This window comes from Anoplopoma fimbria, chromosome 23 (assembly GCF_027596085.1).
Source record: "Anoplopoma fimbria isolate UVic2021 breed Golden Eagle Sablefish chromosome 23, Afim_UVic_2022, whole genome shotgun sequence".
Taxonomy (NCBI): domain Eukaryota; kingdom Metazoa; phylum Chordata; class Actinopteri; order Perciformes; family Anoplopomatidae; genus Anoplopoma; species Anoplopoma fimbria.
In genome coordinates this window covers 1,645,768-1,671,254 of record NC_072471.1, presented here as the reverse complement: position 1 = coordinate 1,671,254, position 25,487 = coordinate 1,645,768, and the positions used below count along the sequence as shown (strand labels likewise).

The 25,487-nt window shown below is 38.9% G+C and overlaps 1 protein-coding gene across 2 annotated transcripts; it reads right to left on the bottom strand.

Annotated features, from left to right (window-relative positions):
* Positions 1-425: 425 nt before the first annotated feature.
* Positions 426-21,362, bottom strand: cand1 (cullin-associated and neddylation-dissociated 1). Of its 2 annotated transcripts, XM_054624544.1 has the most exons (27): positions 21,347-21,362; positions 20,409-20,753; positions 13,983-14,058; positions 13,830-13,897; positions 13,586-13,740; positions 13,291-13,414; positions 12,977-13,064; positions 12,717-12,885; positions 12,435-12,540; positions 12,203-12,348; positions 11,954-12,105; positions 11,157-11,297; positions 10,522-10,663; positions 9,440-9,648; positions 9,182-9,350; positions 8,992-9,081; positions 7,919-8,072; positions 7,599-7,836; positions 6,871-7,059; positions 6,607-6,750; positions 5,882-6,017; positions 5,607-5,783; positions 4,704-4,799; positions 3,447-3,616; positions 3,187-3,351; positions 2,855-2,962; positions 426-1,825 (listed from the first exon to the last, which is right to left on the bottom strand). In XM_054624544.1, the coding sequence occupies exons 2-27, from the start codon at positions 20,474-20,476 to the stop codon at positions 1,601-1,603; spliced, it is 3,705 nt and encodes a 1,234-aa protein (XP_054480519.1). In that variant the 5' UTR covers positions 20,477-20,753; positions 21,347-21,362; the 3' UTR covers positions 426-1,600. The 2 variants fall into 2 exon arrangements, with proteins under 2 accessions (XP_054480519.1, XP_054480518.1); XM_054624543.1 differs by lacking the exon at positions 21,347-21,362 and having other exon boundaries at positions 20,409-20,769.
* Between the last annotated feature and the right edge of the window lie 4,125 nt (positions 21,363-25,487).

Genomic DNA, 25,487 nt, shown 5'->3' with positions numbered 1-25,487 from the left:
GTATTTAATCCTTTACTTGAATTTAAGTACTATCACATTGGTATCACTATATATATATATATATCTATAACACGTTAGTGAATTATTCTGAGCTACACCTTCAGCTCTTATTTGTTTACATTTTCCAAATTGTCATTAAATGTTTTGCTGAATTATCTTTTAGCAGTTCATGTTTTTAGTGTACTAATTGATGTACTGAGATACTCAAGAAAACTTTAAAATGTGACGTTTCTGAGTTTTTTGTTCCCTTTAATTTCTAAGCAGATTTATGTGCGTTTGTTTATGTTTATTTATATCTTGTCTGTGTGTAAACGTTCTAATGAGTTATGACTGAAGTGGTTCAGAACTAAATCAATAACTGATCACTTAGTTTGTAATAAATGTATCGACGCAAGAAACCAGACAGAATAAAGTATGAAGGCAGGCAGAAATGGACCTTTTTTTATTTTTCCTTGGGCGATAAACAGTTGATAGTCCCGACCAAACCGGACCGAACCGGATCACACCAGACCGGACCGGACCGATGAACCGGATCACACCAAACCGGACTGAACCGGACCGGACTGATGAACCGAATCACACCAGACCAGAGCGGACTGGACCGGATTACACCAGACCGGACCGGACTGATGAACCTCACACCAGACCGGACTGGACCGGATCAGACCGGACTGGACCCGGTTTTTAACCAGACCAAAACCAGAGAAGGACTCCAGAGTGCTGACCGGACTGAACGGAGTATCGTTGACGTTGCGTTACATGCTACGTTACCATGGCGACGGCCATCAGCACGGTCCAATCCGGTCAGGTCCAGACCTGGTCCAATAATCTCTCTCCTCCTCCCCTTCAGGGGAGTGAGGGGAGCGGGGGCGGGGCTATTGAACCAGGGGGAAACAAAGAAAGCTGATTGGTCCACAAACGGTAAAACCCCGCACCCCCCCTCCGGTCATCCCACCCCCACTTAAGCATCCTATTGGTTGCCTACATCATTCGCCAAAAACAAACAGAGCGAGCCCTTCTCCCATTGGTCACCACAGCCTCAGGCAATAAAAGGCCGTTCTCCCATTGGTCAGTTTTGATAACACGCCAACTGTCAGTCACTCAGCAGCGGCCAATCAGGTTACAGCACAGTACCTGGGGAACTTTCTGGAATAACGAAAAGAAGAAAAAAAATAAAAAATAACAAAAAGAGAAGAATGATGATGAACAGGGAGATCAGCCAATCAGACGACCTCGCAAGTAAAAACAAACAGGAAGTGGGAGGAGCTTCCAAGCCTCATATGGAACTTATTTTTTGTTGTTTTTTTTTGTTCTTAGATTTTGTCCGTGTGTACGTCAGTCTGCTTCCGTTTCTTTTTCCAACAGCTGATTTCAGTGCAATGCATCATGGGACGATCACTCGCTAGGAGAGGGTGTGTCACTACATGTGTGTGTGTGTGTGTGTGTGTGTGTGTGTGTGTGTGTGTGTCTGTGTGTGTCCTGTTGTCATGGAAACATGCTGCAGGGTTAGCGCTCCAGCAGCAGGAGGGGGAAGGGGGGGTTAGGGGGGGTTGGTTGGTGCCGTGTTGCATTGTGGGGAATGTGTTTGTCCGTCTCTCTCCTAGCTGGTGTCCATGGACTCCATGTTGGCGGAGCTGGAGTCCCTCTGGATGGAGTCAAAGATGGCCGCCAGCTCCTGATTGGACGAGATCTGGGACTGGAACTCCGACATCAGCGGCGACTTCTCGGCCTCGGGGATCGTCAGCAACGCCACGACGGCTCGCATCGCCGACCGCTTCAGCTCGTCCTGCTTCTCGAACTCCTGCTTCACCGAGTTCGCCTTCACCTGCAGACAAACAGAGACCAGACGTTTGTTTACTTCTCATCAAAATGTTGATATTGTGGAGAAACTTATTTACAAAAAACTGGATAAAAAACCTGAAAAACTAAGCAGAGCTCATTTTCCTCATATTTAGACTCTTCAAATCCTTCATACTTAAAGTACACAAGTATAAGTTATATTCCACTACTGCATTTATACAATTGTCTGGAAGGAAAGTACAATCTTGAGGTACTTTTGAGTATTTCCTCTTTATACTTCTTTATACTTGATAACTAGTTTCATCCTTTTTTCTTAACATTTATAATTAACTTAATGGAGTTCTGCTTGTTGTGATTTTAATTAAATTTGATTCCTTAAATTACTTTGCAGATTATTAAAACTAAATATGAACTAATAATTGATGATGTAATAGTATAGATTAAACTATAAGCAGTATATAAAGTCATTAAATATCTCCACCTTTACCAGCAGCAACATTTCAGTGATGAACATATTGCATCAATAATTATAAAAATATAATAAAACATATTTTATTCTGCATAATGAGTCCTTTTACTTTTTGGTACTTTAAGTATGTTTTGATGTTAATACATTGGAACTTTTGAATGCAGTACTTTTACTTGTAACAGTATTTCTACACGGTGGTATTACTACTTTTGCTTTAGTAAAATATCTGAGTACTTCTTTCAGCTCCTGAAATACAGAGGCAATAAAATAAAGTTAAATAAAATAGTTTTATAAAATAAAGTTAAATAAAATAAAATAAAGTAAAAAAAGTTATTAATAGTTAAATAATATTTAAAATATAAAAAAAAAATAATAATAAAAAAGTTAAACAAAGTAAATAAAAAAAAATAAAAAATACATGTAAAAAAAATAATAACAAAATAAAGAAATAAAATATTAAATAAAAAAATATAAAAAAATAGATATGAAATAAAACAAAGTTAAATAAAATAAAGTTAAATAAGATAAAATAAAGTAAAATAATTAAAATTAAAAGAATACGTCATTTAGTGCGTGCAGGTGTACCTTTGTGGTGCAGGTGGCTCTCAGCGGTTCCACCAGTCTGTCCAGTCTCTGGAGGACAGCACTGGGACACAGAGACGACAGCCTGGCCAGCATCAGGAACGTCAGCATCTGGAGAAACATCATCATCATCATCATCATCATCAACAACATTAATACCACTTGTAAACACAAGAGGGGAAATACAAAGAAATCTGTTGCCATTTCAATCAATAGATGATGTTTGTATCCATCTAATTACCTTGAATCCATCCCTCTCTTAAAACCTCTATTTTCTCAAAGGACCTTGGTATTGCAGTATTATATGAAGCTAGTATTAGCAGTAGTATTAGTACCTTGATGTCGTAGTGGTCCTTCAGTCCGTCCTCTACGTGGTTCAGGAAGGTGAAGATGTCCAGTCGGTCCAGGCAGCTGTCCAGCAGAGTGTACATGCACTCGAACGCAGCCTTCCTCAAGTCCAGACCGTCGTCCACCGTGTGTTTGAACGGACCCATCTCCACCTACACACACACACACACACACACACATTAACATCAGCTGATCAATACCTAACCAAACCAATCGTCTGTGTGTTTATATGTCAGTATATTCTCACCTCTCGGATCAGCTCCTTCCTGACTTTGGTCTCGTTGTACAGTTGTGGTAGAACGGAGTCCAGCAGCTCTCGGATCAGACTGGGTTTGTTGTGGGCCGCCGAGTTAAACGTTACCAAGGCAACGCGACGCACGTTCAGGTCCGGGTCCTCCAGCGTCTTCAGGAAATCACCTGAGGAATAAAATAATAATAATAATCAATGAGTAAATGTGATGTTTAGTTCTGATGGAGAGGTGATTTGATATCTTAAGTATTTTACAGATTCAGATCATTAAAACTTAATTGAATCAACTAATAAATTATGTATTATTATTGATTAAACTACCAGCAGTCATTAATAATTAAAATACACTAAAATAAATATTATTATTCTGACACATCCGTTATAATAAGTACTTTTACTAATTTATTTCTTTTTACTCAAAATTCTGAATGCAGGACTTTTACTTGCAACAGAATATTTCTACACTGTGGTACTGATACTTTTACTTCAGTAGAAGTACTTCTTTCACCACTGGTAATATTAGCAAGTCAACAAATTAATATTATGTATAATTAATGGTGCAGTTATTTATTATTTTTAATAATCTGAACTGGTAACTAAAGATATCAAATAAAATCACCACTTCTAAAAATAACTGAACTTGTATTTTACCTGTTTGATGTACTTGAGTAGAATTTGATGTACTTTTACTTGCTTATTTCCAGTACATACTACTTTATACTTCTACACCTTTAGCTAGTTTTATATACTACATATATTTTAATTATTTTAATGTATTTATATATATTTATTCATTTTTTATATACATGAATTAATTAATTTATATATATTAATTAATTTATATAAAAAAATAAAAAAGATAGCAAATCAAATCACCACTTCTAGCAGAACTCCATTCAGTTATTCATGAATTAAAAAAAAGATAAACCTTTAACGGGGATTTCTTAAAAAAATATTTATATAAGAAATGTTTTTATAAACGCTTTATAAGTTTATTAATATTCCTAATGTGTACAGTGCGTTTCTTACTAACAACAGTTTTTTGTCTAATATTTAGATAAACACACAAAATATTGTAGAAATCAACCAATTGAGATTAAATTACTAATAAATTTAAGTTTCTTTCCTTTTCCGCTCATATTTCAGTGTGAAACGGCTGAAACCATGAGCTGAGTAATCAATTAGTTGATGGGAAAATGAACAGGCTTATATTCAGACCATAGGTTCACTGATCAATAAACATAATATTTTTACCTATACAGTTCTTCAGCAGAGGGTCGATGGGCTGTGGTTGGTCAGAGATGGTGAACTTCACCGCCGTTACCACGGAGCTCCTGGCGTACGACGAACCTACACACACATATACAAACACAGATCAGTAATCAATAAATCAATAATTCACACCAATCATCAGATGACTGCTTCAGGTCCAGTAGGAGTTAAAAAAAAAAATGAAAAAACTAATTTATTCACACATTTTAATCTTTAAATCACTGAGATGAAGGTTGAGGAGAATGAGGCCATTTGATTGGCTGGCTGGCACTGAGAGGCGGGGCTTATATACATGTTCAGTGCTCCTATTGGTCGGTGTTTTTTTATTTTTGTCACCTCGAAAGATTCACTGTTTCCAGGAAGAAAAATAAGACTTAATCAATAAGTGGTGTATTGATCGTTCGGCTGATCAGCTGACATATTGATTATCTGAAGGAGGATCTGGTGGTGTGGGTCTCTATACACACGTATTTATTGATTGTTCATCCATAACCTTTTCAAATCAATACACACTGAAAAGTCATCTTACATGATCAATCAATCAGTTTGGTGCCAATATGAGGAACAGAAACTTATTGATACCTGATTGAGTCTTGTTATTTCTGAGAGAAGTTAGCCTCTGATCGGAGTATTGGGTTTGTTGGTTATGATCAGGATTAATATTTTTTTTGTTTATTGATCTCCATATTGAGTTTATTGGTTATTGATCAGAATTTTTATTTCATTGGTTATTGATCAGGGTATCGATTCTGAGACAGCAGGTATCCTTTGAGGCGGGGCAGCAGGGTTTATTGGTTATTGATCAGGGTATTGATTACCTGACAGCAGGTATCCTTTGAGGCGGGGCAGCAGGGTTTATTGGTTATTGATCAGGGTATTGATTACCTGACAGCAGGTATCCTTTGAGGCGGGGCAGCAGGGTTTCGGGGTCGATCAGCGTCAGTTTTCCGAGACACTCGGCCACCACGTTCCTGGTTCCTTCCTCCTGACACTCACAGTGTTTGAGCAGCAGCGTCCACACCGACTCCACGTACGGCTTCAGACCGGTCACCGACGCCGAACCTCCACACGGACACACACACACGGGTTAAAACCAGAGTAGACACACACACACACACACACACACACATATATTCAACGTGTGTTCGAGCTGCTCTTACTGATGATCTCTTTGAGAGAGTGCAGGAGAAGGTACTGTCTCTTGGAGGAGGAGATCTCCTGAAGGACGAAGGGAAGATACTCCGGAAGATTCCCCACCGCGATGCTGCCCAACGCATAGGAGGCCGCAGACTTCACCTGAGAGAGAGAGAGAGAGAGAGAGAGAGAGAGAGAGAGGTAAATATCTACCAGCATGGTACTAAAGTTAACTCTGGCCTGGAGCCAAACATTCCTCTCTTTTTGTGGAGCACATAGCTGGAGTCAATTAATCAATTATTCATCCCTTAGTACGTCTTAAAATTAAATTTTTCACAAACCTTAAGCCCCCATTTAAAAACTTGGAAGGAAGAATGCACTTGCAAATGGAAACACTGACGTTTTAAGACGTCATATTTTGTCGGATCAATAGTCCAAATCCCAAAGATATTGAGTTTACTATCAAAGATGATAAAGGAGAGCAGCAACGCATCACATCCGAGAAGTGGAACAAGAATTTTTTTTGTCTTTTTTGCCTGAAAACTGACCGATTAATCAATTGTCAATATTGTTGCTTATTCTTTTCTGTCAATTAATTGCTTGATATTCAATTTCTACTGAAATATGAGCAGTACAAGTGAAATAAATGGAGGAAAAACACTAAATATAACGAAGCTTTATTCATCATACGTTAAAATGTTTTATTGTGAAAATCTGAGAGGCACTTCCTGCTCAGACAGACGGGCGTTACCTCTTCACTGGAGGACGAGAACGCGTCCAGGATGACCGTCTTGAGCTCTGGTTGGCTGCTCAGGTCCACATGGTGTCCCACCTCGCCCAATGAGAGCAGAGCGAGCAGTCTGATGGAGTCTGTGGAGCGGCTGTTCTTCACGTCCTAAAAAAGAAATGAAATAAAAAATATTTAAACCCGCTCTAAGATGTTCATTTATATGTACAGACTTGAACTGATTACATTGAGAGCTACATGATCTGTAGGTGAGACAGGCGAGTTTACCTGGATGAACTGTCCGACCACGGCCGGCCCCTCGTCGGGACACGCTCTGGTCAGAGCCGCCACACATTTGGCGATGGAGCAGTACGCCTGTTTGTGAGGCAGAGCGGCACTCTGGGAGTAAACGGGACCGGTCAGCATCCTCAGCAGGTCCATGTAACCGAGACCGGACGTCTCTGTGGCAACAAGGGCCTGAACACAAACACAGGAAACATTATGGATATAAAGTAAAACTGAAAATGATTATTTACTTTACCAACATATATACATAAACAGACGTATATACACACAATTATATACATGCACATACATACGCATATACGTATACTCATTTTAGTATATTCCTACGTATATACATATATACAGAAATATATATATATACATATATACAGAAATATATATACATATATATAATTATATATACAGATTATTTATTTAAACTTCTATTTTAATAATTAGTTATTTGTGTTTTCTTTTTTTTTTCTCTCTTCCCTCTTCTTTTGCTCCTTTTTTTAACGTATATGTGTTTATGTGAATATCTTTTGGGGGAAATGAGTGTATATATACACAGTATTTATGTATTTATTTGTACTACTTTGTTTTTGTTGTCTATCTTTGTATAACTTTGAATCATTACTTTAGTCGTTCCAATGTTCATGTACTCATTTGTTTAGAACTCACTTTTCTACACAGAAACAATGAAACATTTAAAACAGTGTTTCCCGTCGTACCTGGTAGAAGTCCAGCATGGCGGAGAGCGCTCCGCCCTGCAGCAGCGGGGATCGAACCAGCGCGATGAGCTGCTGGAGGATGTTCCCTCCGCTCAGCTGGCCCAGCGAGGACGGGTGAGTCACGGCGAGCGTGGACAGGAAGCTCAGCGCCATCTGAGACACGTGCATGTCGCTCTCCGAGATCAGCGGCGGCAGCTCGGCCAGAACGGCGTCCACCATGACGGGGGTCACCGCCGAGCTGGAGCGGGACAGGCGGCGTTACGGACAGGAAGTAGTGGGCGGAGCCAAAGCATGTCTGTGTGAGAGTGTGTGTGTGTTACCTGTAGTTTCTGAGCAGGATGTCCAGCGCGGCCAGCGTGCAGAGCTTCAGGGCTCGCTGGTTCTTGCGGAGGAAAGAGGCGAGGATGGGAACGGCGTCGGGGAGAACCGGCCTCAGGTCGATCTTCAGCGGAGAGCCGGCGATCAGCGTCAGAGCTGCAAAACAAAACATAAATAAATAGGATTCTTTACGACAGGTAATCTCTGGAGAGTCTATTTAAAGACAATCGGTTTATTTTTAATTCTATGAATCAGTGTTTGGACGCAGAATGTGAAAAATAAAGCCTTCCTGTAATATTCTAAATAAAACAAAGCTTTATAAACCTCCGTTTCTGTTCATTCATACATATTTAATGTTGTTTTGAAGGGCGGTTAGATTTGTACACATGTGGAGGTAAAGCAAACAGAGGCAGTGATGATGTTCAGTCTTCAGACAGAAGGTGAGTGAATCTCAGAGGAAGAACGAGGGAATAAAAAGTCAGTTTTATAAAGACACATTGGCCTGAGGGGGTGAGTGAGAACGTTTCAACATGAGAGAAAAATTAATGTTTGACTCGGAGCGTTATACATCTGCATCATAAAACAGAGACGAGAGGAAACAGAAGAGAGAGACTGGAGAGTTTCTGAGCTGAACTCAAACACACAGACATTTAAATAAACACAAAAACAATCCTTAAGATTTATATTTTATATTTAGAACACTAGAAAGACACCATTACATTTCCAAAAGGTCACATAAAATATATAAAAACATCAGGAAGTTTAAAAACTAAATTTGGTGACTCAAAAACAAATGTAACTTCAAAGATTTAACAGCTGTGAGTCTGACTTTTATCCTCCACCAATGCTGCTGCTGTCGCAATAATTAATTCTGTCTGTTTTTTTGCACTTTATATATTATGTTTATGAAAACATTGACTTTTTTTAACTTTATCAATATTTTGAGATTTTTTGTAAATGCACAAAACAAAAAAATCTCAAATCATGAGGATAGAAACAGAACTAATTTAGATAAAATGGAGAACGACCTGAAAAGATTAAATCAGGGTCACTGCGCTTTGGGGGCGGGGCTTACCTTTCACCGTCGTCAGCCTGGTGATCTCGTTCTTCAGACGTTCTAAGAAGATCAACAGCGTTCCAGGAAGCTCAGCCGGCAGACGGTCACCTAGACAACCAGACGGCAAAACATAACAACGGAGTCAAACAAACAAACAAACAGGAACCTGCGTTCGAAGCTGACATCCCATCAGACAGACGCTGGTTACCTAGGTTACAGATGATCTGCCCCATGCAGGAGATGGCTCGTTCTTTGACTTCCTGGTCGATGTCGGCGGCTTTCAGGCGTTTGATGGTGCAGGTGAACAGGTCGTTGATGTAGGGGGAGGGGTCGAAGCTGTCGGGGGCCTCTGATAGGTTGTCCAGAGGTCGGATCACCTGGAAGAGAGAGAAACGGTAGAATCGTCACGCGGCACGGAGAGGTCGAAGAAAACGTCTCTGGAGGTTCGCCGGTTTCGATTCCCTACCTTGACGAGCTGCTGGGTGACGAGCAGAGCCTCGGAGGTGATCTTGTAAAAGGGGTCTCCTACGCACGCCACCACGGGCGGGACGAGGGCGGGGACGTGGGCGTGGAAGGCGTGGGCGGGGTGTGTGACCATGATGACGTGGAGGCAGGACAGGGCGTCGATCTTTAGGTTGGAGCTGCTCGACTTATCGTTGAGAGAGAAGATGATTCCTGAAACACAGAAACGGCTTTTACTAATACTGGTACTCATAGTACTGCAATACTGGAGACATAATGTAAACCATGTATGTCAACAAAACACTGAATGCATCTACTGACAAGTACTGTGTTTGTATCAAAGCCTGATACATCTCTTCATCACCATCAACAACACGGCAGTTTATTTCTCACAAACACTCACTAGAGCACCAAATGTGGATTAATCCGCCGCTAAAAATAGTCCCCAATGAATGCACCATTTACTCCTGTTTGTTTGATAAGAAATCAGCTGTTTTAGGAAACTTCCGAGCCTTTTTGCCAGGGTGATGTAATATCACAAACCCAACAGGAAGTCAGACATTTTTAATTGAATATATCTGCAATTGTAGCCCATTTTCAGCATTTCTTATTTTGATAAACTTCTCCTACAGAATTCACCAGAACCACTTCTACCTTCCTTTGCAATCAGAATGTATGCCACATTGTTGCCGTGGCATTGCGCCCAAAAAGCAATTTTAGCCATTAAACAGCAAGTTGTTGGACCTTTAGTTAAAGCTGGTCTAAATTCCTCAGCCATGATAAGGAGCCAGGCCGGAGGACATTCACATGCCAATACAGATGTGTAGCCCCGCCCCAACCTCTTCTGTAATTTCTAGCCGACTCTTGTGGTTGGCAATAATGCACTCAGCAGAGTTTGTTTCCTGCTAGAACCCCTGACGTGCAGAAACAACAAGTAAGAAACGAGTAAAAACAAAACCAAGTGAGTGACTTTCTGTCAGGTCATCTGTGTCCAAAGATAACAAAAGGGGCTTGGAGCTGAGAGCCTCAGACAGAGGACTAGTTGTAGTAGTTGTACGAGTTGTATTAGCAGTGATGTAGTTCTACCTGGTATTAGTACTGGGATGTGGGTGGTCAGGGCTCCTGGGAGGACGTTCACCAGCTCAGTCAACATGTTAAAACAGCACTGACGGGTTTTGACACTTTTCTCCTTCAGCTGCTTGTGAAGAGCTTTAACTATCATGGGAACCTGCAGACGTGGACACAGAGAAAAAGTATGAGAGACAGAAAGACACCACAACAACCTTTCAGTGGTGACGAGCAGGATGCCGAGTGTTTCCTGTCACAGTTATAACAGAATGTGGTCAAATTAAAGCTACAACGGCGACACCTGCAGCTCATAAACAACACTGGAATGAGTCACTGTCCAATAAAACCATTAGAGAAAGGGCTAACGTCCAACTCATACAAGTTTCTACATAAATCAGGGCTTCAATGCTAATTACAAATTGCCAATTTTCTAAATCTGCTAATAATGTTCTTGATTAATTGTTTCGTTACAGAAGTTGACATCTTCAAACCATCTTGTTTCGTCAAACTAACAGTACAAAAACCCCAAAATACTCCAGATTACAATCATGTGCGAGAAAGACTTCCAAATATTCACACTTGAGAAGACTTAATTAGTGAATGAATGCATAATTAATACATCCTCATACATAAATGCATCCTCCTTGCATTACCTGGCTCTGCAGCATCGTTAGCGGTGTGTCTCCCTGCTCCATGGCGTCCGGATCAGCCAACCAGCTCTGAGCCGGTCTGGTCTGTTTAAGCAGCGACAGGTAGGCATGGAAAACATCCGCCTTCACGTTCTCCTCCCGCTCCTACAGACAGACAGGTGGGTCCAGTCAGATTAACAAATATGGATTAAATACAATAGATCAATAGAGTGGGTTCGTCTGATGAACGGGTAGAGATTAGTTCAATAGGTAGGGGGAGGGATTGACCCGGTCCACAGGTCGGGTAGCGTTTGGCCCGATCCAAGAACCACATGAATGAGGCCCGATCCAAGGGTCAGGTAAGGACTGACCCGATCCCTCGACAGGGTAGGGTTTGGCCTGAACCAGTTGTCAAGCAGGGTTTTGCTCAATCTACTGCTGGGGTCCGGTAACGATTAGTCCGATCCACGGGTTGGGTAGTGAAGGTATGGACCCAGAGACAAACGTTTGACAACTGACAGAAGGATTTTTCACAACCAAACACGTCTGATCGATATTAAAATGACTTAAAATCAAGAGGTATAGATTAGTTTGGCTGGAAGTAACATATGAGTTTTAAATGACAGGTAGAACTTGCCTGATCCAAAGCAATCAAAAAGCTGGTGCAGACTCGTTATATCCGGCTAAACTTGGTACAAGAAGCCATCTTATTTAACGGCTGCAGTCAAACTTGGCTGACAATCACATCTCAGTGATGAGGAGGTGAGAACAAAGCATCACTGTGAGGAGGTGATGAAGCAGCAAGCAGAGCATGACGGTACCTTGAAGCGACAGACGAGTGCCGGAGAGACGGAGCGATAAAACTCTGGCAGCATCTCGTGACGAGTGGAGACGACGGCGTCCAGACACTTGGCGGCCGCCCGGCGAACCTTCCAGCTCATGTCGTCGTCATCGCTGTACTCGTCGTCACTGCCTGGAGACGCAGAAAAACCACAAGACAGGATGGATGAATATATCGAGATGACTGTTTACATGCAAGACCCTGAACCACAGCGTTTGTGCTTTGGTACCTTGGTAGTCTTCATCGTTCTGCTCAGCGTCCATGGCGTTGTCGTCCTCGTCCTCATCGTCAAAGTTGTAGTTGGGGTCGTAGGTCAGGTAGCGCAGGCAGATGGAGATGACCGTGGGAACGTGGGGGTAAACTTCTTTCGGACACCTGAAATAAACAACACGTTAAAATGTAAGAAAAAAAGAAGAGCTTCAGCTATAGCAGCAGTTTGGTAGTATTACTGTGTGTATTACCTCCTAACAAAGGACTCAAAGGCCTGGATGCAGTACTCTCTGAGCTCGTCATCGTCAACGTTGCAAAACTTTACTACAAGAGGAATGATCTTCTCCAGATACTCTCCTGAGAAAGAACAGGAAGTTAGAAGACAGATATGGAGTAAAAAGTACAATATATACCTCTGAGATGTAGTACAGTATAAAGTACAATATGTACCTCTGAGATGTAGTACAGTATAAAGTACAATATGTACCTCTGAGGTGTACATAAAATAGAAGTACTACAGTTCTGTGTCTCACCGATCCGGTGTCCGGCCTGTCTGCTGATGGCGGCCGTGCACTGGATGTACGTTCTGGTGGTCGACATGTTGTCGTTCCTGCCCAGCTCCGCCAGGAGGTGCTCGATCAGATCGATGAAGACCAGATTCCCGCAGGACATAACCAAGTGTCCCAGAGCCATGATGGTCCTCTGAGGAAACATTCACATCACATCAATACAAGCAGCTCACACAGGAATATAACGACCTCATGAATAAATACATATATGAAGATTAATGTACCTTTCTGACAGCCAGTCTGGGGGAGGTGAGCTGAGGGAGCAGACAGCTGAGGATGGAGGGATGGAAGTTCACCAACAGACCTCCCTGTCTGCAGAGAGACAGACAGTTAACTGTTGGACCACCAACCTTGATGTTCACTTCAAAATAAAAGTCCTGCTCCTCTATGGAAACAGAACAATCATGACTAGAAGTAGAGAGAACTCAGACACGTCTTTAGTGCAGAATAACACAGTTATGACATAAAGCATAAAAAAGAAAAGTTAAATTTCTTTGACAGACAGACAGACAGACAGACAGACAGACAGGAAGTGTACCTGCAGAGCATGTCGGCCATGATGTCCAGCGCCTCCAGCTGGACGGACACGTCTTCCTGTTTGGCGATGGCGCTTGTCAGACGACCCGTTATCTTCTTACAAACACTGGCAGCGAGAGCCGAGCCTGAGAGACACGGGGGAGGAGGTATTTGTAATATTTCCAAGTAGATGTGTATTTGTACCACTGTAGGAAGGTGGTATTATTCTTAAAGTAACAGTAGTATTTGTGTATTTGTACCACTGGAGGCGGGCGGTAATATATTTTAAAGTAGTAGTAGTATTTGTGTATTTGTACCACTGGAGGCGGGCGGTAGCTCTCCGATCACAGTCTTCAGTCCGATGGAGGAAATGTCTCGGAGCTGTTCTTTGTCCGACAGCATGTTGGTGCACAAAGTGTCCACGATCGTCTCCACCTGGTACTCCTTCACCTTACTGACCAGGGGCCCCAGGCTGGAGAAAACAAACGCACCCACCGTTAAAAAACACAAACACAAAGATAAGTTAAACATAGTAGGTTTAAAATAAACGTGTGTTTTTACCATTTGACGGCCAGATTCTGAACTTCTCCATTCTTGTCTTCCAGCAGTTTGAGAATCATCCTCACCACCTGTCAATCAAAACATCAATCAATCAATAACTGGGTTCGACAGACCGGTGAGGCTATAAACTGGTTTCTTCGGGTGTTAACTGACCTTCCTCTCGCTGTCGTCGTCCAGTTTGATTGAATCTTTTTGCAGCTCCGTCATCAGGTCGTTAGTGGCCATAAACCTGCAGAGAAACAGAGAAATTAATAAACAATTCATCAAACAATTATCAATAATCAATATCTCAAATTATAAACCCAATTTACACAACCCAATCAGTTTGATTAGGGATGCAAAACCCAATTAATTACATCAAAACAGTTGATCCATCGCTAAGCCCCGCCCCCTGCTGGTACTCAGTCAAGCTGTCAGAGGCACGTTACCATGGAGACCACGCTGTCACTAACTGCACCATCTGATGAAATGTGTACTTTTTGGAAAAGGGAGATTTTCAGAAAGGAGCAAACAAAAGAGTCTACAATATATTTATATAGAGGAGTATTTAAAAGATGAAGTCTGACTATAACATGCGATTAATTATTAAATCAAAAGCATTTATCATGTAATTAATTTGATTAGTGGAGAGTCTTTGACAGACAGAGCCTTAAAGACGACTCCACTTTAAAAAGAACTGCAGAAGCTTTTATGTTATTAGATTGCAGTGAAACAGAAATAGAGCATTTATACAGAGACACAAAGAGGTACTTGTTGCCAACAGAATCGTAAAACAAAAAGACCGAGGGTTTAAAGACTCTTTAAACCCTCGGAGCCCAAAAACCAACCGGCAGGATTCTTCAAATAATCGCAAAAACTACACCATGAATCACAGACAGAAGCTGTAAAAAACATCATGTCATGTCATTATCAGCTGATTTTCATCTTTCCAACAGTCCTCGAACACATCATGTGTGGAGAACACTTCAATCAGAAGCCAAAACAAAGCTTAAAATTGTGACATTTCATTAAAACATTTTATTCTACATGTCTCATTTTCAAAATTTGCCTTAAATAAACCGTTCGTTTTAACCAGATTCTGTAAACAACATTAAATTCTGAGCTCCTCAGAGAAACTATGAAGACATGATTGATTCATCTGAGACCAACAGTCATGTGACAACAAATCAATGAAACTTTGACTGAACCTCTGTTGAACGCAGAGCAGAGAGGAGCGGCTGGAAGTAGAGGTTATAAAAATGTAAATGGTTTATTTTATATAGAACGTGGAGCCTCATTTCTTTTTTCCAACATTGGTAACACAAACAAAATTGTTTTATTTATAGATTCAATTGTTTGGTAATTAAATTATCAAAGAAATTCAGCTTGTGTTTTGATGTTATTATGTCATAATAACCGTGTTATTCTGCACTAAAGACATATTTGATTGCTCTCCACTTCTAGTCATGATTGTTTTGTTTCCATAGAGAAGCAGGACTTTTATATTGAAGTGAAATTCAAGGCTACAGAGTTATTAAAATGTAACAGGAGCAGAAAATAATAACTCCAATCCACTATCTGTATTTTTCTCTGCAGTTCAAATTAGAAAAAGCAATTTAGTCGTTTGTCGGCTGAAAACATGGTGCGAGTTCAGCCGCGGAGAAACGTCACCCAAAAAGAAACGTGTGATTATCTCTGCTGCAGCGTTAAAGCTCTGGGATCAGGACCGGAGAAACGCTTTTCTTCTTCTTCGAGGTCGGCGGAGATTTTCTTAACAGCGACGGGAGCGAAACGCTGACGAGTTCCACAATTTCACGGATTTCTTGTAGCGAGAGCGCTGCTGTCAGAAGTGATGAAGATGAGACGTGGTGGTGAGAGCTGTAGTCGTGAAGGAGGCTGCTCTGAGTTTATCTGTCAAACATGGAGGGGTTTAGAGACTAAATGATCTGATCCGTCTGTTCTTTAACTCGGTTTTAAAGCTCATTTATTACTCATTATTGGCTGCTTTTTACAAACAGATGTTTTGTAGTTTAGTAGATGGAGAACAAACGCTGTTCAACAGATTGTCTATTAAATATCAGATTTTCTGTCCATCCAGCCGACTACAACGTGGAGATCTTGTTCACTTTAAACGCAGTAGATCTTCACAGCTGAGCAGCTAAAGGACGACAGACAATCAATCAATCAATCAATCAATTGTGAAAATATTGCAGATTAACTTCCTATTGAATCAATCTTACTGATCAGTGCTGATAGAATCTACAGAAACAAACCCAAGTTCTAGTTCCATCCTTAAAGCTGTAATTCACAACACATAAGTTGTCAGAGCATCCAACGTGAAAATGAAGAGATCAGGTAAAACTAATGAGAATTATCGCTGCAACAAACTGTTTTAATGATCAATTATCCAGCTGATTAGTTTCCTCAGTTAATTATTTGGTCTGTAAATAGTCAAGAGAAGTGAAAATGTACACTAAAAGTTCCTGAAACTCAACGTTTTTCATTTACAAAAGAAACATAAGATTGTTTACATATTAGACTTTCTGTCACTATCTTTCATTCTCTAGAGCAGTTTCTATTTTTACTTCACTCTTATTCTACGTGTATAAAACACCTCTTACTTTTATTTCTACTTATTTCTGTCTTTGTGAGTGTCTGGGGATCAATAAAGTTTTATTTGATCTCATCTTCAATATGAATCATGCAAATATAAAGAAGATGGAAATAGGGAACTCTAATAGTTTTAAGACTTAAAGGGATTTAAGAAAATGTTCTGCCAGTTGATAACTCGTCTAAACAACTAATGGCTTCAGTTCCATCTGAATAGATCAGTATTGATAAACCAGACGAACCTGATCAGGATTTCTCAATAACAGACATATAACAGCATATTAAAAGTATATCTTCTTGTTACCACCTCACATTAGCTTTTCAGTAAAAAAACAAGACAAAACATTCGAAGCCGTCTATTCACCTCAAACTATATTGATCACAAATTAAATGCTTAAGCATGCTTGTACATGCTTATGTACAAATTTGAGGTACTTGTACTTTACTTCTGCAGTTTGTTTTCACTTTACTTTACGCTTTTACTCCGCTGCATTTATCTGACATATTAAGAGTTTATAAATTGACGTTTTGCTTTAAATTAAACTCCCAAAAAGTGTATACAGCTGCAACAACTAGTCCATTTATCAATAAGTCGATTGACGGAAAATGAATTGGCTTATGTTTTGATGCTTGTGGTTCCTAGAGTATATAAAAGTAGGACGGGAGCCAGAGCCTTCAGGTATCAGGCTCCTCTTCTGTGGAACCAGGTTCCAGTTTCAGTCCGGGGGGCCGATACCACTTTTAAGAGCAGGCTTAAGACCTTCCTTTTTGATAGCGCTTATAGTTAGGGCTGGTTCAGGTTTATAGTTAGGGCTGGTTCAGGTTTATAGTTAGGGCTGGTTCAGGTTTATAGTTAGGGCTGGTTCAGGTTTATAGTTAGGGCTGGTTCAGGTTTATAGTTAGGTCAGGTTTATAGTTAGGGCTGGTTCAGGTTTATAGTTAGGGCTGGTTCAGGTTCGCCTTGGTCCAGCCCCTAGATATGCTGCTATATGCCTAGACAGCCGGGGACTACCTAGGATACACTGAGCTCCTCTCTCCTCTTCTCTCCCTCCTTCTTTATGTATTAATCTCCTATTTATGCACATTACTGATTTTGCTTCTTCCCCGGAGTTCTTGTGCTTTCTCGCCTCGCAGGTTCCCAGGAATCGGGGTTATATTTGGACTGTCATCGTGCCACCTGCTGAGGCCCTGCTGACACCCACTACTACTACCACTATCATTATTAGTCACATTACTATTATTATTGCCTGTACTATTACGCTTATTGACTTGCTTGTACCCTGGAGTCTTTGTGCTTTCTCGCTTTGCAGGCTTCTACAAATCGTGGCTGTACCTGGACCGTGGACGTGCATCCTGCTACGGCCCTGCTGACACCGACTGCTACCACCATTATTATTATTACTAGTCACATTACTATTACTATTACCTGTACCATTAAGCATTTTAGCTTTACTTCCACCCTGAAGCCCTTTTTGCTTTCTTGCTTTGCAGGTTTCCAGAGGATGTGAGGGTGTAAGGACAGAGGATGTGAGGGTCTAAGGACAGAGGATGTGAGGGTGTAAGGACAGAGGATGTGAGGGTCTAAGGACAGAGGATGTGAGGGTGTAAGGACAGAGGATGTGATGTGAGGGTGTAAGGACAGAGGATGTGAGGGTGTATAATTAGAGGATGTGAGGGTGTAAGGACAGAGGATGTGAGGGTGTAAGGACAGAGGATGTGAGGGTGTAAGGACAGAGGATGTGAGGGTGTAAGGACAGAGGATGTGAGGGTCTAAGGACAGAGGATGTGAGGATGTAAGGACAGAGGAGGTGAGGGTGTAAGGACAGAGGATGTGAGGGTCTAAGGACAGAGGATGTGAGGGTGTAAGGACAGAGGATGTGAGGGTGTAAGGACAGAGGATGTGAGGGTGTAAGGACAGAGGAGGTGAGGGTGTAAGGACAGAGGATGTGAGGGTGTAAGGACAGAGGATGTGAGGGTGTAAGGACAGAGGATGTGAGGGTGTAAGGACAGAGGATGTGAGGGTGTAAGGACAGAGGATGTGAGGGTGTAAGGACAGAGGATGTGAGGGTGTAAGGACAGAGGATGTGAGGGTGTAAGGACAGAGGATGTGAGGGTGTAAGGACAGAGGATGTGAGGGTCTAAGGACAGAGGATGTGAGGGTGTAAGGACAGAGGAGGTGAGGGTGTAAGGACAGAGGATGTGAGGGTGTAAGGACAGAGGATGTGAGGGTGTAAGGACAGAGGAGGTGAGGGTGTAAGGACAGAGGAGGTGAGGGTGTAAGGACAGAGGATGTGAGGGTGTAAGGACAGAGGATGTGAGGGTGTAAGGACAGAGGATGTGAGGGTGTAAGGACAGAGGATGTGAGGGTGTAAGGACAGAGGAGGTGAGGGTGTAAGGACAGAGGATGTGAGGGTGTAAGGACAGAGGATGTGAGGGTGTAAGGACAGAGGAGGTGAGGGTGTAAGGACAGAGGATGTGAGGGTGTAAGGACAGAGGATGTGAGGGTGTAAGGACAGAGGATGTGAGGGTGTAAGGACAGAGGATGTGAGGGTGTAAGGACAGAGGAGGTGAGGGTGTAAGGACAGAGGATGTGAGGGTGTAAGGACAGAGGATGTGAGGGTGTAAGGACAGAGGATGTGAGGGTGTAAGGACAGAGGATGTGAGGGTCTAAGGACAGAGGATGTGATGTAAGGACAGAGGATGTGAGGGTGTAAGGACAGAGGATGTGAGGGTGTAAGGACAGAGGAGGTGAGGGTGTAAGGACAGAGGATGTGAGGGTGTAAGGACAGAGGATGTGAGGGTGTAAGGACAGAGGAGGTGAGGGTGTAAGGACAGAGGATGTGAGGGTGTAAGGACAGAGGAGGTGAGGGTGTAAGGACAGAGGATGTGAGGGTGTAAGGACAGAGGATGTGAGGGTGTAAGGACAGAGGATGTGAGGGTGTAAGGACAGAGGATGTGAGGGTGTAAGGACAGAGGATGTGAGGGTGTAAGGACAGAGGATGTGAGGGTAAGGACAGAGGATGTGAGGGTGTAAGGACAGAGGATGTGAGGGTCTAAGGACAGAGGATGTGAGGGTGTAAGGACAGAGGATGTGAGGGTGTAAGGACAGAGGATGTGAGGGTGTAAGGACAGAGGATGTGAGGGTGTAAGGACAGAGGATGTGAGGGTCTAAGGACAGAGGATGTGAGGGTGTAAGGACAGAGGATGTGAGGGTGTAAGGACAGAGGAGGTGAGGGTGTAAGGACAGAGGATGTGAGGGTGTAAGGACAGAGGATGTGAGGGTGTAAGGACAGAGGATGTGAGGGTGTAAGGACAGAGGATGTGAGGGTGTAAGGACAGAGGAGGTGAGGGTGTAAGGACAGAGGAGGTGAGGGTGTAAGGACAGAGGATGTGAGGAGGTAATTTGTGATTCTGGTTTGTACTAAATAAAGTTAATTGAATACTTTAAGTCCTTTTTAATTGATTGACAGGTGTAATAAAGTTAATATCTCACTAACTGTGACACTAATTCTCTCTATAATTTACAAACCAATTAACATGTTAATAGAGACAATAAATCAGCATATTATGTAAATAACATAAATATTAATGAGCAGTCTGGAACACTTCCTGCTCCAGTCTGTTTACATGTTGTGAGCTAGCACCTGTTAGCTTCGATGCTAAAACCCCATCTGGATGCATGGAGCCAACAGACAACACACAGAGAGAGAGAGAGAGAGAGAGAGAGAGAGAGAGAGAGCTAGCATAACAACAAACAATTAAACAAACAACAACAACAACATTCAAATCAATTAAAACAAGTCTAATAAAGCTAGCATGCTAGCAGCTAACTGAAGCTAATAGCTCAGCTGTCAGGTTAGCATGTAGCTGCTAGCATGTAGCTGCTAGCATGCGTGACGATGATCAGACAGGTGGCAGGCTAGCTGGTTAGCATGAGCTAGCACGGGAGGAAGAGGAGGAGGAGGAGGAGAGGAGGAGGAGGAGGAGTACCTGAAGTCCTTGTCGCTGGAGGTCATCTTCTCCAGCAGGTTGGAGATGTGGTAGGACGCGCTCGCCATGCTAGCTGCTAGCTTAGCTGTTAGCTTAGCTGTTAGCTCTTAGATTAGCTTGTTAGCTGTTAGCCTCCTGTGTGACTGCTGAGGTTCTGCAGAGGAAGAGTCCGTCTTCTTCTTCTTCTTCTTCTTCGTCTGTTTCTTCTTCTTCTTCGTCTGTTTCTTCTTCTCCTTCTTCTTCTTCTTCTTCTTCTTCTGCGGCCTCCTTTCTCTCGTTCTACAGCGACTGTCGCATCCCGGGGCGCGGAGTTTGGTTTGTTTGAATGGGGCTCCCGTTCTCAAGCTGCAGAGGGGCGGGGTTAGCAGGATGGACGCCGCGGGGTCAGAGGTCAATCAATAAATACACAAATAAATACACAAATAAATAATAAAGTAAGTAGATTAATTAATAAATACACAAATAAATACACATGAATAAACAAATAAATACACAAATAAACACACATACAAATATATAAATAAATACACATAAAAATACACAAATAAATAAATACACATTAAAATACACAAATAAATACACAAATAAATAAATACACATATAAATACATAAATAAATACACAAATAAATACACGAATAGATAAATACACATAATATACACAAATAAATACACATAAAATACACAAATAAATAATAAAGTAAATGAATTAATAAATACACAAATAAAACATATAAATTAATAAATACACAAATAAATACACAAATAAATGAATACACATAGAAAATACACAAATAAATACATAAATAAATACACATAAAAATACACAAATAAATACATAAATAAATACACATACAATACATAAATAAATACATAAATAATAAAGTTAGTAAATTAATTAATAAATACACAAATAAAATATATAAATTAATAAACAGACAAATACAAAGGTTCTTCTTCTTCTTCTTCTTCTTCTTCTTCTTCTTCTTCTTCTTCTTCTTCTTCTTCTTCTTCTTCTTCTTCTTCTTCTTCTTCTTCTTCTTCTTCTGCGGCCTCCTTTCTCTCGGAGTTTGGTTTGTTTGAATGGGGATCCCGTTCTCAAACTGCAGAGGGGCGGGGTTAGCAGGATGGACGCCGCGGGGTCAGAGGTCAATCAATAAATACATAAATAAATAAATAAATACACAAATAAATACATAAATAATAATAATAAAGTAAGTAAATGAATAATAAATGAATAAAAATAAAATCAATAAATAGAATTAGTAATTACACAAATAAATACATGAATAAATACATAAATAATAAATACACAAATAAATATGTAAATAAATACACAAATAAATACATAAATAATAATAATAAAGTAAGTAAATGAATTAATAAATACACATAAAAATACAAAGTAAGTAAATTAATTAATAAAATAAATAATAAAGTAAATAAATTAATTAATAAATAAATAAATAAATACACAAATAAATACATAAATAAATACATAAATAAATACACATATAAGTGAGTTTGGTTTGTTTGAATGGGGATCCCGTTCTCAAGCTGCAGAGGGGCGGGGTTAGCAGGATGGACGCCGCGGGGTCAGAGGTCAATCAATAAATACATGAATAAATACACAAATAAATACATGAATAAATACATTAATAATAAATACACAAATAAATACACATAAAAATACATGAATAAATAATAAAGTAAGTAAATTAATTAATAAATACACAAATAAAATATATAAATTAATAAATACACAAATAAAAATATAAATGAATTAATACACAAATACAAATGAATTAATAGACAAATAAATACATAGATAATGAATAAATAATAAATTAAGTAAATTAATTAATAAATACACAAATAAAATATATAAATTCATAAATAGAAAAATACAAACATAAATAAATACACAAATAAATACATAAATAAATACACAAATAAATACATAAATAAATAAACAAATAAATACACATATAAGTGAGTTTGGTTTGTTTGAATGGGGATCCCGTTCTCAAGCTGCAGAGGGGCGGGTTAGCAGGATGGACGCCGCGGGGTCAGAGGTCAGAGGGGTTTTTGGGATCAATAAAGATTTTAAATACACATAAAAATACACAAATGAATACATCAATAAATAAATACATAAATAATAATAAAGTAAGTGAATTAATTAATAAATACACAAATAAAATATATAAATTAATAAATAGACAAATAAAAATATAAATTCATTAATACACAAATGCAAATATAAATGAATTAATAGACAAATAAATACATAAATAAATACATAAATAATAAATAAATAATAAAGTCAGTAAATTAATTAATAAATACACAAATAAAATATATAAATTAATAAATAGACAAATCAAAATATAAATTAATTAATAGACAAATAAATACACAAATAGATACACAAATAAATACATAAATAATAAATAAATAAATTATAAAGTAAGTAAATTAATTAATAAATACACAAATAAAAATATAAATGAATAAGTAAATTAATTAATAAATACACATACAAATATAAATGAAGAAATGTACAGATAAAATATATAAATGAATAAATAGATAAATAAGAATATAAATGAATAAATACACAAATAAATACACAAATGAATGAATAAATAAATACACAAATAAATACATAAATAATAAATAAATAAATGATGAAGTAAGTAAATTAATTAATAAATACACAAATAAAAATATAAATGAATAAATACACAAATACAATATATAAATGAATAAATAGACAAATAAAAATATAAATGAATTAATAGACAAAGAAATACACAAAGAAATACATAAATAAATGATAAAGTAAGTAAATTAATTAATAAATACACAAATAAAAATATATAAATGAATAAATGCACAAATAAAAATATATTATATATATAAAAATCAATCCTTCAGATTTCAGGTTGATTTAGAATTTCTATTTGAGTGAAAACTTCACTGTTTGATCATTAATGTATTGTACTTGTTAGTGCAAATATACTAATAAATAATACTCTTTTCTTAAAACAATGACATTGTGCTCAGAGTTTATCTCTCTGGAGTCTTTGAAAAAGTAACTTTTTTTCAGTAAAAAGTACATTATTTACCTCTGAGATGTAGTAGAATAAAAAGTACAATATTAAACATCTTTATTTTTTAATTTTTGATTTTCTCTAAAGCTCTCTGGGTCACTCTGGTTCATTTGATTTGTTCATCTCCTCCTCCTCCTCACCTGCAGCAGGTGTTTCTATTCACAAAACCCTCAAAGAGATCTACTTCCTGTTTACTGGATGATTTATCGAATGCTACTGCATGAAGCTCCTCTTCATCTCTGTGTGTGTTTAGAGGTATATATCCTCCACTTAATAATGAATCACACACACACACACACACACACACACACACACACACACACACACACACACACACACACACACACACACACACACACACACACACACACACACACACTAATTTCATACATGCAGAGGTTCCGGATATTCAGAACGTTTTTTATTCATGCTGGTTGAATGCATTTAGTGCGTGTGTGTGTCTGTGTGTGTGTGTGTGTGTGTGTGTGTGTGTGTGTGTGTGTGTGTGTGTGTGTGTGTGTGTGTGTGTGGGATGAGTCACAAATCGGTTGAGTGGGATGTTTACAAACCCCCAGGCTCTCTCTCTCTTTCTCTCTGTTGACACATAATGCAGCCACTGACATATGCATGCTGGGATTCCAGTGTGTGTGTGTGTGTGTGTGTGTGTGTGTGTGTGTGTGTGTGTGTGTGTGTGTGTGTGTGTGTGTGTGTGTGTGTGTGTGTGTGTGTGTGTGTTAATGCATTGACAGCGTTTGACAGTAATCTATGAAATGAGGCTCCAGCTGCATCACAAACACACTCAGTCTCCTTCAGATGTCTCTCAGGAAATTATGGTGATTATGATTCTGTGATGATGATGATGATGATGATGATGATGATGATGATGATGATGACGATGATGAGGAGGAGGATGAAACATATGATGAAGGTGTTAATGAATAGAGATCTAATCCATTCTATAATAAGCTGTCGATGGTGGTGATGAATCCGTGAAAGGAGGATGAAAATACCGATGAAGATGACGGTCATATTGCTGATGATGAAGATGGTGTGTGATCAATATATATTTATATATACATATATACTTTAAATATTTACTTTAAATAGAAAGAGTTTAGTTTTGTTCTCGTCGTTTCTCTGCTGAATCTGTGACGGTAACTCTCTTCAGGATTTAATATTATATATATGACATATATATGTGTTTATAAAGTGGTGATAATCAATGTTCTCAGGTCTTTTAATTCAGTAAAAAGTAGTGATACCACAAGTTAAAAACATCAAACTTTACTGAAAGTTACTTATAAGTACTTATTTTGCAGAATAATATAATATAGCAATAAAATGATTGATGCATTATTGTGTTCATCACTTTAATGTTTCAGCTGGTAAAGGAGTTGATTTTAATAACTTTATTTATTGCTTGTAGTTTTACCCATAATAATATAACATCATTTATTAGTTGATTTCTATTCTGTATTAATAATCTGAATCTGGAAAGTAGTGAGGACTAAAGCTGAAATTATAATATATATAATATATAAATGACTCAATGAATAAATTAATGAAATATATGGGGAAATAAATATTAAATAGATAAATATAAACAGAAGTTAATAAATAAAATAATAAATAAATAAACATGAAATTAAATCAATACAAATATAAGTAATTTGTCAAATAAATAAATACATTTAATTTATACATTTTTCTTTTTTTAATAATTTAGGGTTTATTTTAACATTTCTTTCTTCATTATTTATTTATTTATATATAAATGTATTTATTACAATGTCAGTTTTAGTCCTCCATACAAAGTAACTAGCAACTAAAGTTATCAAATAAATGTTAATGTGCCACATATGACCTCAAAATGATACTTTTTGAAACACTTTAATAATAGTTACATTCCAACACTGAGATGAATCCACCATTAGAGTTTAAAAAGTTAAATTAATTAATTTTAAT